Genomic DNA, 12500 nt, shown 5'->3' on the forward strand with positions numbered 1-12500 from the left:
AGGGAGAGGATCAAGAGGTGGAGGATCCAGAAAGGCCCACGTGTCTTCCTAGGGGCTGTTTGGCCTGTCCCCCTCCGCACCCCCACCCCACCAGGTAGAATTGTGGTGGTATCGTACCTTGAAAGCGAATGCCAAGGAAGGAAGACTGTGGGGTTGAATCCGTTTGAGTTCTCCTGCATTTTACCCTAGCTAGGGACTCACCGGATGTTGGGGGAGGGGGGGAAACCCACTTCTTACCAGTAAGGGCCTCTGAAATGGGGGTCTCTCCAGAACCTCCTCTGGGTTTGGCCCCATGTTGCCCATCTCTCCCTCTCCTGCCCCACTAGCTGGGCTTCGCGGAGACGTTCAGGCCCCACCGTAGGAAGTACAAGGAGACCTTGGAATAGGAAGTGGGGTTCTCGTGCCCCCCCACCACCCCCGAGAGCCTCCGTCCGACCTATGGACTTTGCCCCCCCCCCAGAATGACCAGCAAAGTCCGTGCTGGATGGGGGGATTCTGGGAACTGAATTCTAAACACATGAAGGAGACGTGGTTTTGAGAGAACGTCGCCAGAGCATCCCGAGGGCCTCCTGACCCTCGCTGGGTGTGGTCGATGCTTGGAGGAAAGGGTTACTAATCTCCTACTCCTACTACTGCCCACCCCTTTCGAGTCTACCCACCCCCTCATTTTTCCCCTCGGGGCTTGGGGTCCACGTGTCGTCTTCTCCCCCCTGTCTGCTCGTCTTCCATCCTCCATCTGAGTTTTGAGCTTGTCTGTTTGTGGTGGGTGATCAGGGGTCCTTGGCACCAGCGTCGACGGGGAAATTGGGAGTGGGTGGAGGAGGGCGATGGCGGGAAGGGAGGAGAAGATAGGGGAAAAAAGAGGGGAGGAGGGAAGGGGAGAGGAGGAGGAGAGAGGGGAGGGAAGAAGAAAAGAACAGAAGGGAGGGGAGGGGAAGGAAATGGGGAAGAGAGGAGAAAAGAGGGGAGAGGAGGAAAGGGGAGGAGAGGGGAGAAGAGGAGAGAAAATGAGAGGAGAGGGAAGTGGAGCGGAGAGGAAAAATAGGAAAGAAAGTAGGACAGGGAGGGAGCAAGGGAGGGAGGATGGAAGGAAGGAGAGGAGACAGAGGGAAGTAGGAAGGAATGAAGGAGAGGAGGAAATGGAGGGGGAGAGGAGAGGGGGAAGAAAGAGGGGAGAGGAGGAGAGGGAGGAAAGAAAGTAAGAACTGAAGAGGAGAGAGGAGCGATGGAGGAATGGAGAGGACGGGAGACGAACGGAGAGGAGGGAAATGAGGAGGAGGAGGAGGAGGGACGGAGGAATGGAGAAGAGAGGAGGGGAGAGGAGAGGAGAAAAACGAAGAGGAGGAGACAAGAGGGAGGAAAGGAAGTAGGAAATGGAGGAGAAAAGAGGCGAGGCAGAGAGAGGCAGGAAAGCCGAGATGGGTCCAAGGAATAGCTCAACGCATGGGCAGATTCACAACCACAATCCTAAGGCTGTGCACGGCTTCAGTTGCAAAAAAAAAAGGCACATTGAAGGCCAGTAGCTGGCATCTTTTGAAAGCAGCTCTGTCCTTCCCCGGGGCGGGTGTGTGTGGAAATGGCGCCACTTTCAGGAGTTGCAATGAGTTTGCTCGTTTGCCCTCCGAGGCCCCGTTTTTTTCAGCGTCGAAAGGAGAGACCCACCCGAGCCTCCGTACGATTTTTCGCCATTTGAACTCTGCCGAAGCCTGCTTTGACAGACCTTGGTTTAATCTTAGGCAGTTCATCTCTCCTCCTTTGCTTTTTTTTTTTTTCCTTCCCGACGTCCACCGAAAAAGTAGCTAACTCACCAACCTGCAACGGATGGAGCGTTTGAGCGGGTTACAAATCCACCCTGGGGAGAAGATCATCTACGGGCGGTCCTCGACTTGCGAACGCAACGCAGCCCCCAAATTGCCATCGCTAAGCGAGATGGTTGTTAAAGGGAGCTTTAGCCCCATTCTACGACCGCTCTGGCCACCGTCGTTAAGCGAACGGCGGCAGATGTTCAATTAGTCACACCGTTGTCAAGTGAATTGGGCTTGCCCCGTTGGCGCTGCTCGTCAGGTCGCAAAAGGGGATCGCGTCACACACACACACACACACACACACACACACAAACACACTGGGGAGACTGCGACCGTCATAAATATGAGTCAGTCGTCAAACCTCTGAATTTTGACCAGGTGACCACGGGGATGCTGCAATGGTCGTAAGTGTGAAAAAGGGGTCATAAGTCACTTGTTTTTAGTGCCATTGTAATTTTGAATGGTCACTAAACGAATCGTTGCAAGTCGAGGACAAACTGTACCGAAGGCGTTAAGCTAATTGGAGCCTGCTTTTTGGAGGAAATAGAGCTAGGGCGGTGTTTCTCCATGTCGGCAATGTGAAAACGGGCGGACTTCAACTCCCAGAATGCCTCAGTTGGCCTGGAGAATGCTGGGAGTTGAGGTCTAGGCATGTGGCAATGGCAGGGTGGGCGTTCTTCTAAGCTGAGTTTCTCAACCTTCCCAACTTGAAAACGGGCGGACGTCAACTCCCAGCATTCCCCCGCTGTTATGTGGAATTCTGGGAGTTGAAGTCCAGACATCCTTGTAAGTTGCTGAGGTCAAGTCCCGGTTGGAGGGAATGGGCGAGTCCCCAGTACGACAATCGCATTCGTCTCTCCCCGATTCATTCCGACGACACCCGGGACGAACTTCTCTTTTTCTCTCTTGCTTCCTGACAACCCCCACTCCACCCCCACCCCAAATCCTTCCATCCATTTAGGACGATCCCAGCGCCCCCCACAAGCTCCCGGACCCCTTGAAATCCTGCCTCAAAGACGAAGAAGCGTTTAACATTCAAAATTCCACCTCGCCCAAGCTGGATAACCGGAAAACGGGCCATCCCGACGATCCGGAAGCGAACTGTTTGCAGAACAACCTGACATGAAGGTCGAGGAAAGGGGGCCGGAGCTGAAAGACGACGCCACGGGGGACGGGCGGGCGGGCGGTGCGTGGTGGGGGGGGAGAGGAAATAAAGAGAAGAAGAAAGCAAAATTGAAAAGATTGCACGAAAGCCACGTCCCGTCATCCGGAGCGCAATTTTTATTTTTATTTTATTTTATTTTATTTGGGATTTGGGGTCTTCGTTAGCTTTTTTTTGTTGGTTTCATTTTGGTTTTTTTTTGTTTTCCTCCCACACCCCCCCCCTCATCGCATGCTTTGATGTATTCGGTACGGAATAAAGGAAAGGAAAGGTAATAAAGAAAAAAAAAACGGCTCGACGACGATTCCGGCAGCGTCCGTTCCTTCCCTCCCTCCCTAATGAATGGTGTGCGCTGATTTTTTTTTTGGAGTCTGTTCCCTGTCTGTATATATTGCCTTTTGTCCCCCCCCCACATGCCCCCCCCACTGCGATTTCTAACCCTTTGCTGCGACTCTCCCGACTTCTTGTTTGGTTTCGTTTTTTTAATTCGTACGTCACCCGGCCTTTATATATTTTTTTTAATTTTTTTTTTTTGAGAAACCGGTTTTAAAAACGTGGGGGGGGAAAAAAAAAGCGCGAAGCTCTCGAGATCATAACGAGGACAATAATAAATAATAAAGTTTTTTTTTTAAAGGGATGCCGTGGCTTCGATGTCTTCCTGCTGTGAAATCGGGGCGGGGGGGGCGGGGGGAGGAACGGATGGCAGACGGAGGTGGTGAGAAAGGTTTTTTTTAATTTTTCTTGAAGTTGAGCCCAGGAAGGGGATGAAAACGAAGGCAAAATTTTAAAAAAACAAACAAAATAATGAATTGCGTGTTTGTTTTTTTAGAGGAAAACGTGGAACGGCCACAGGGACATTAGCTTGGGTGGACTTCGGCTCCCCAGAATTCCCCACTGAGCATGGACTTCTGGGACTTGAAGTCCTCTCCTCTTAAAACACGGTTGGCTGGGGGATTCTGGGAGTTGACCTCCATCCATCTTAAAGCATGCCGGCTGGGGGATTCTGGGAAGGGAAGTCCTCCCCTCTTAAAGCAGGCCGGCTGGGGGATTCTGGGAGTGGAAGTCCTCCCCTCTTAAAACTTGCCAGCTGGGGGATTCTGGCAATGGAAGTCCACCCCTCTTAAAGCATGGCTGCCTGGGGGATTCTGGGAGTTGAAGCCCCCCATCTTAAAGCTTGCCGGCTGGGGGATTCTGGGAGTGAAAGTCCTCCCCTCTTAAAGCTTGCCGGCTGGGGGATTCTGGGAATGGAAGTCCACCCCTCTTAAAGCATGGCTGCCTGGGGGATTCTGGAAGTCCCCCCCTCTTAAAGCTTGCCGGCTGGGGGATTCTGGGAGTGGAAGTCCTCCCCCCTTAAAGGATGGCTGGCTAGGGGATTCTGGGAGCAGAAGTCCTCCCCTCTTAAAGCTTGCTGGCTGGGGGATTCTGGGAGTGGAAGTCCCCCACTCTTAAAGGATGGCTGGCTAGGGGATTCTGGGAGTGGAAGTCCCCCCCCTCTTAAAGCTTGCCTGCTGGGGAATTCTGGGAGTGGAAGTCCTCCCCCCTTAAAGGATGGCTGGCTAGGGGATTCTGGGAGCGGAAGTCCATCCCTCTTAAAGCATGCCAGCTGGGGGATTCTGGGAGCGGAAGTCCTCCCCTCTTAAAAGCATGCGGGCTGGCAAAATCACATGACCGTGCCCCCCCCCGGGCAGTGTCAGACCTTTGAATCTGGCTCGTAGCTCAGGTAGGTCCGTCATGACTTTGAAAAGTTGTTAAGGAATCGGTCATAAATAAGAGTTATCATGGCTGCCGTACTCTGCTTTGACCTGCCAGGGCCCTTCTGGAAGGAAGCAAAATATATATGCCACCGGCTCCCCCTTCTGGCTAGCTCGGGAACAGCATGACCCGAAGGGCCGATTTCGGTGAGATGGTTTTTGCTGGCGACTGCTCTAAAAAACGGTTGGCCTTCAGCCGTGGCGGATGTCAGCTCCTCCCAACTCCCGGCTTCAGGACCGTGGGAGTTGACGTCCCCGGAAAAGCAGGCTCTCCGGTGGGCAGAAGCCACTTTGCTTTGTCCCTGGAGCCCGGTCCAATTCGAATTAGCCAGCCTTTTGGCGAGTCGATTTCGCCATTCTCTCGGGCGAAGTAAGAAAGAGCCGTTCCAGTTCGGTTGGGTTTCACGGCGGTTCTTTGGTCAACCTTGGTAACCGAACGGAACGGAGTGGAATAGAATAATAGAGAAACAGAAGAACAGATCGAGAAAGAGATGAGGTTCAGTACAGAACCGAACAGAAGAGACGGCGAACCTTTTAAGAGACCGGGGGGAGCCCCCCCGAAACGGGAACCCGAAAACCCCACTTAGGTGCCGGATGGGCGTGGCCTGTTGGGTGGGCGTGGCCACGGTGGTCAGGGCAGACCGGGTGGGAGTAAAAAGTTCAATCCGTCAAGACTAACTTGACGAGATCTTTTCCCCCCGCCCCCCGCCGCGAGAAGTCGAAGTTGATTGATTGAACCTTTTTTTTTTTTTGCAGACGGCGGCGGAGGGCTAAAGCGAAAAGGTTTTTTTGTTAAAAAAAACCCATCTGAAGGCCCAGGACTGGGGCGACGGCACGCGTGCCCACAGAGAGGGCTCTGCGTGCCACCTGTGGCACGCGTGCCATAGGTTCGCCACCACGGGAATAGAATATAGAATGGAATACTAGAACAGAGAATAGAATAGAATAGAATAGAATAGAATAGAATAGAATAGAATAGAATAGAATAGAATAGAATAGAATAGAATGGAATAGAATAGAATAGAATAGAATAGAATAGAATAAGGAATAGAATAGAATGGAATAGACTAGAATATAAAATGGAATGGAATAATAGAATAGAATAGAATAGAATAGAATAGAATAGAATAGAATAGAATAGAATAGAATAGAATAGAATAGAATAGAATAGAAAATAGAATAGAATAGAATAGAATAGAATAGAATGGAATGGAATGGAATGGAATGGAATGGAATAGAATAGGAATAATATAGAATGGAATGGAATAATAAAACAGAGAATAGAATAGAATAGAGTAGAATAAGGAATAGAATAGAATATAGAATATAGAATGGAATGGAATAATAGAATAGAATAGAATGGAATGGAATAGAATAGAATAGGAATAATATAGAATGGAATAGAATAATAGAACAGAGAATAGAATAGAATAGAATAGAATAGAATAGAATAGAATAGAATAGAATAGAATAGAATAGAATAGAATAGAATAGAATAGATGGAATGGAATGGAATGGAATAGAATAGAATAAGGAATAGAATAGAATGGAATATAGAATGGAATGGAATAATAGAACAGAGAATAGAATAGAATAGAGTAGAATATAGAATGGAATGGAATAATTGAATAGAATAGAACAGAATAGAACAGAATGGAATAGAATGGAATGGAATAGGATGGGATGGGATAGGTGAGGACAGAATAGAAAATTTAAATAAAATAATAGAGAATAGAATAGAATAAGGAATAGAATAGGGAACAGAGTAGAGTAGAATAGAATAAGGGATAGGATAGGATAGAAGAGAATGGAATAGAATATAGAATGAAATAATAGAACAAAACAGAAGGGAATGGAATATAGAATAGAATAGAGTAATAGAATAGGATAGGATAGGATAGAATGGAATGGAATGGAATACAAAATGGATTGGAATAATAGAACAAAAGAGAATGGAATGGAATGTAGAATAGAATAATAGGATAGGATAGGAAAAAATGGAATATAGAATGGAATGGAATAATAGAAAACAAAATAGAATAGAACAGAATAGAATAGATGCTGTGACCGTCCTAAATACGAGTCGGTTCCCAAGCATCTGAATTTTAATCCCGTGACCCCGGGACGTTGTGACCGTCACAATTATGAATCGGCTGCCCAGCCATCCAAATTTTGATCATTGGGGATGCTGCCAAGGCCATAGCTGGAAAACGGGTCGCAAGTCACAGTTTTGTCAAGGCCTTTCGGTGCCAACGCAACTTTGAACGGCCACTAAGCGATCCGCCGGAAGTCGAGAACCGCCTGTAACCATGGTGCTTGACGCCTAGCTACATCCCAGCCACCGGAGCAATTTTTCATCAGGGGAAAAGACAGGTGGCTGGTTGCCCTCCAAATGTGTCGGACTTCAGCTCCCCCATTCCCACGCCGCCTGGGGACGATGGGGCTTGTAGTAAGCACTCTTTATCTGTTCATTCATGTGTCCGATTTCTGACTTGGGAGTCCAGAGGCACAGAAGTTTGAGCAGGCTGTTTGCCAACGCAACAAATAATAACAACAATAACAATAACAATTAGTTAATAATAGAATAAAAACAATTAGATGATAACAATAACAACAATAACAATAACAACCAGGGCTTTTTTTTCTCATAGAACGCTCAGAACGGAGTTCCGGCACCTTTTTTGGATGGAACCTTGTAGGGTAGGCAAGGCGGGTTGTATTATTATTATTATTATTATTATTATTACATTTATATCCCGCCCTTCTCCGAAGACTCAGGGCGGCTTACAAGCTTAGCAGTAGCCTTCATTCTATGTATATGCCTGCTTGTTAGGGCTTTCACATGTATGACATGTGTGAGTTCCAGCACCTTTTTCTTTTACAAAAAAAACACTGATAACAACAAATAATAACAAATAATAATAATAACAAATAAGAATAACAAATAACAATAACAAATAATAACAAGAACACTAACAAGAACAAACAACAACAACAATAATAATAATAATTTATTTTTTTATTTTTATTTAGATTTATATACTGCCCTTTCCCGAAGGACTCAGGGCGGTTTACAGGATATTTAAAAGAAAATCAATACAAAAGTTAAAAAGAAATTAAAAAAGATTAAATGAAACCCTGAGAGAAAAAAATAAAAACCCAGTCAAAATTAAAAATTAAAAAATTCTCAGCCTGGGCCAGAGAGCTCGAAGAGCCAGGTCTTCAGGTTCCGGCGGAATGAACGGAGGTCGGGGGCAGTCCTAAGCTCCGCGGGCAGCTGATAATAAATAATAATAATAATAATAATAATAATAATAATAATAAATAACAATAACAATAATAAATAATAACAATAAACAATCAACAACAACAACAACAACAACAACAACAATAATAATAATAATAATAATAATAATAATAATAATAATAATAATAATAATAATAATAATAATAGTTGAAAGGGACCTTGGAGGTCATCTAGTCCAACCCCCTTTTCAGGCAGGAAACACTATACCATTTCAGACAAGTAACCTGAGAACAAAACAGCACAAAAGCGACGACAGATAAATGTAATCTTTCATTCAATTAAATAATGAAAGGATCAATTTTTTTTTTCTTTTCCCCCCCCAAGCCTGGGAACTTTTTGGCTCCCAAGCTGCAGTGCCGCTGTCTTGGCCGCTAGAGGGCGCAGCGAACAACCGTCGAGCGCAGCCGGGCAAAAGGCGCCGCGCCAAATAGCGCGCATGCGTACCGAGGCCCCCCGAGTAGGCCGCAGCCTCCTGCCGTCGTTCGCACGCACGCACGCACGCACGCACGCACGCTCGGCTGAACGAGAATCCTCTCGCGGGTGCGGAGAGGGCGACCGCCTCTGCCCGGCGGCATGTTCGTGGCCCTGAACGAACTGCTCGGCGTCTCCGTGGAGCAGCCGGAGCGGGTGAGCAACGCGTAACGGCGCGGCTTGGCCCCTCTCGGGTCCCGTCGCCGCGCGAGACCCGACGAGCCGGTGCCGCTCCTCTCCTTTCCCAAGAGGCCTTGCGCGCCTTGGTTTTGGAGCGAGGCATGCCGGGAGCTGTAGTCCTCTCCCGGTTTGCCCCCTTGGCCTTGCTCAAAAAAAAACCAGGATTCCTTTGGCAAGCCTGCATTGATTGTGGTGTATGTGTGTGTGTGTGTGTGTGTGTGTGTAAGTGATAAACTGGGATCGCCCCTTGCCTGAGGCTCTCTGGCTGAGCTGGCAGGGGAGGATGAGCATTGTAGTGCAACTCTTGCTTCTTCAGCCCCCCCCCCCCCCGGATTTCATACAGTAGAATTTAATTTTTCATCTTCTATTTTTACAATCCAGGTTTTATTACAGATTGTTGGGGGCAATTAAGCTGACTTTGTAATAATGCCGCTTGGGGTGTGTGTGAAAGCCCTAACAAGCAGGCATAGACATAGAATGAAGGCTACTGCTAAGCTTGTAAGCCGCCCTGAGTCTTCGGAGAAGGGCGGGATATAAATGGAATTTTTAAAAAAATAAAAATAAAACATTTCGGTTTTATGTGATATTTTTTATGTTTTGTTGCGTTGGATTATGTATTTTGTTTTTATTATGTTTTGTTACTGTATTTTTTAACTTTAGGCCTTATTTTTTTATTTTTTTTATTTTTATTTTACGTTATTTTATATTTATTATAGCTTTCAATATATCTATATCACGTCTGTCTAGCTATCTATCATCTATCTATTATCATCTATCATCCATCATGTCACCTCTATATCTATCTATCTATCTATCTATCTATCTATCTATCTATCTATCCTTTCTCTCCTTCGATATCTATCATCTATTATCATCTATCATCCATCATGTCATATCTATCTATCTATCTATCTATCTATCTATCTATCTATCTATCTATCTATTTCCTCTCTTTATCTATCTATCTATCTATCTATCTCCTCTCTTTATCTATCTATCTATCTATCTATCTATCTATCTATCTATCTATCTATCTATCTCTTTTCTCTCTCTCTCTCTCTCTCTCTCTTTATCTATCTATCTATCTATCTATCTATCTATCTATCTCTTATCTATCTATCTATCTATCTATCTATCTATCTATCTATCTATCTATCTATCTATCTCTTTCCTCTCTCTCTCTCTCTCTATCTATCTATCCTCTGTCTGTCTGTCTATCTATCTATCTATCTATCTATCTATCTATCTATCTATCTATCTATCTATCTATCGCTATTTATCTATCTCTATCTCTCTTTCCTGTCTGTCTGTCTGTCTGTCTATATCTATCTATCTATCTATCTATCTATCTATCTATCTATCTATCTATCTATCTATCTATCTATCTATCTCATCTTTCTCTACCTACATCTATCTATATCTTTCCATCTATCTATCTCTGTCATCTATATCTAATCTATATCAATATCATCTATCTATCTATATCTATCTATCATCTATATCAGGGGTGTCAAACTCGCAACGTCACAAGACGTGTCACAATGTATCGTGACTTGTTTTGCCATTGCCGGGAATAGGGTGGGCGTTCTTTCACTATGATGCATCCGGCCCGTGGGCTAGCAATTTGACACCCCTGATCTATATCTATCTACATGACATCTATCTATATCATTTCTCTCTCTCTCTCTCTCTCCCTCTCTCGTTTGTTTGTTAATACACACACATACACACATATACAAACACATGCACACACATATATACAGATATATATATACACAATACACATAATGCTCCAACACTGGAGGTTTTTAAGAAGAGACTGGACAGCCATTTGCCTGAAATGGTATAGGGTTTCCTGCCTGAGCAGGGGGTTGGACTAGATGACCTCCAAGGTCCCTTCCAATTTCTTCTTCTTCTTCTTCTTCTTCTTCTTCTTCTTCTTCTTCTTCTTCTTATTATTATTATTATTATTATTATTATTATTATTATTATTATTAATATATATATACATACATACACATATATATACACACATATATATAAACACAATACACACATATACATATACTTATACGTATGTGTGTGTGTGTGCATCAACAGCTTGTTGACGAAAGCTCAGCAATAAAGAAGAATTTTCTCTTATATCCCGGAGTTCGTTTTTATTTTTATTTTTACTAACTTCAACTTCTATACACACACACACACACACACACACACACGTAGGCCTTGGCGTATTCGGGTCTTTTCCTGTGTAGGATTTTGTGTGAGTGTGTGTGTATGTGTGTGTGCAGCCCATTTTTGGAGTTTTGTTTGACATTATGTCCAATTTGCTTTTTTTCCTCCCTTTTTTTTGTTGTGTTCCAATACACACAAAGGGAATAAACCTGTGTATAGCAAAACAAGTGTTCCTGCAATACTTTTCTGTGAGAAATACTTGATTTTCTGGAAAAATTTCTGGGGTGCCAACAATTTCGGCCATGACTGTGTGTGTGTGTGTATGTATGTATGTATATATGTATATATATATATATATATATATATATATATATATATATATATATATATATATATATATATATATATATATATATATATATATATATATATATATATATATATATATATGTGTGTGTGTGTGTGTGTGTGTGTGTGTGTGTGTGTGCTTGTGTGTGTATATACACACATACATATATATACATATATTCATAATATTTATATTTTATTTTATCATCTTTCTTTAAAACAGAACAAATAAATCTCTGTTATTTAATTTTTAGAGCGCATTGACGCTGCTTTGTGCCACCAGGACGGACGCCGGCTTCCTCGTCCACCATTTTCTCTCCTTCTACCTCAGAGGTAAGCGGGGGAAAGAAGGACTCCGAAACCCATCTGCGACATCGTTCACCTGTTCTCCGGAATTAAAACTTGGTGCAGGTGGTCCTCGACTCACACAGCTTCTCTTAGTCATTTTAATTGTGACACAGGCAGTCCTCGACTTACGACCGTTTGTTTGGGGCCCATTGCAACAGCCCTGAAAGTAAAGTGACCGCGTTTCAGAAATTACGACCATTGCAGCCTATATTCGGTCACGGGATCCACATTCAGTCGCTTGGCAACCGACTCGTATTTACGACGGTGGCCGCCTCCCGGGGTCACGGGATCAAAATTCAGACGCTCGGCCGCCGACTCGCCTTTATGACGGTCCCAGGCTCACCTGATCCCCTTTTTGCGACCGTCTGACCAGCCGTGGGGAAGCCAGATTCGTTTAACGACCGTGTGGTGACTAAATGAAGGACGGCAGTGGTTCGCTCAAGAAGTGCAGCGAGAAAAGTCGTGCAAGGGGGCAAAACTCAGGGAAGAAACGCTTCCGTTTAGCAACCTCGTTCTGCGTAAGTCGTAAGTCGAGGACTCGGCGTAAGATCTCTCTCTCTCTTTTTTTTTTCCCTTTCTTTCCGCAGCCGGCTGCAAAGTCTGCTTCTTGGCCTTGGTGCAGTCCTTCAGCCATTACTCCTTTGTGGCTCAAAAGCTGGTAAGCCGGGTGGATTTTATTTGCCTCGCTTAAAATGCAGGGAGTCCTCGACTTAACGACGGTTCAGAGTTGCTCAAGCCTTGGCAACTTTAAACTTGGTGGGCTTCAACGCCCAGCACTGCTGGCTGGGGAATTCTGGGAATTGAAGTCCACCTGGCTTAATTGGCCCAAGGAATCTAGACCAAGACGGTTTGTGGTTGGGAAATGGGGCATACAGCTAGTCCTCGAACTTAACGACCATCCGTTTTAATGTCTGTCTGTCTATCTTTGTCTGTCTGTCTTGTCTGTCTATATC

The 12500-nt window shown here is 45.0% G+C and overlaps 2 protein-coding genes and 1 long non-coding RNA gene across 3 annotated transcripts in view; 2 read left to right on the top strand and 1 right to left on the bottom strand.

Annotated features, from left to right (window-relative positions):
* CSPG5 (chondroitin sulfate proteoglycan 5) overlaps positions 1-3919 on the top strand; it is a gene marked incomplete at its 5' end in the record, with an annotated part of 20269 nt that extends 16350 nt beyond the window's left edge. Inside the window, one exon of the mRNA XM_081346288.1 lies at positions 2767-3919. Coding sequence (XP_081202414.1) covers positions 2767-2931 — 165 coding nt within the window. The 3' untranslated portion in view covers positions 2932-3919. The remainder of the gene's footprint in view (positions 1-2766) is intronic.
* Positions 3920-7722: 3803 nt separating this feature from the next.
* On the bottom strand, positions 7723-8592 carry LOC308677718. Its single transcript, XR_014028553.1, has 2 exons — positions 8470-8592; positions 7723-7995 (listed from the first exon to the last, which is right to left on the bottom strand). It is a non-coding gene; the product is annotated as an uncharacterized lncRNA (long non-coding RNA).
* The window catches only part of ELP6 (elongator acetyltransferase complex subunit 6), an 11771-nt gene continuing 7258 nt past the window's right edge, over positions 7988-12500 (top strand). Inside the window, exons 1-3 of the mRNA XM_081344363.1 lie at positions 7988-8652; positions 11454-11532; positions 12135-12205. Of these exons, the coding sequence (XP_081200489.1) occupies positions 8599-8652; positions 11454-11532; positions 12135-12205 (204 nt within the window). The 5' untranslated portion in view covers positions 7988-8598. The remainder of the gene's footprint in view (positions 8653-11453; positions 11533-12134; positions 12206-12500) is intronic.

This window comes from Vipera berus (genome assembly GCF_964194415.1).
Source record: "Vipera berus genome assembly, chromosome: Z".
Taxonomy (NCBI): domain Eukaryota; kingdom Metazoa; phylum Chordata; class Lepidosauria; order Squamata; family Viperidae; genus Vipera; species Vipera berus.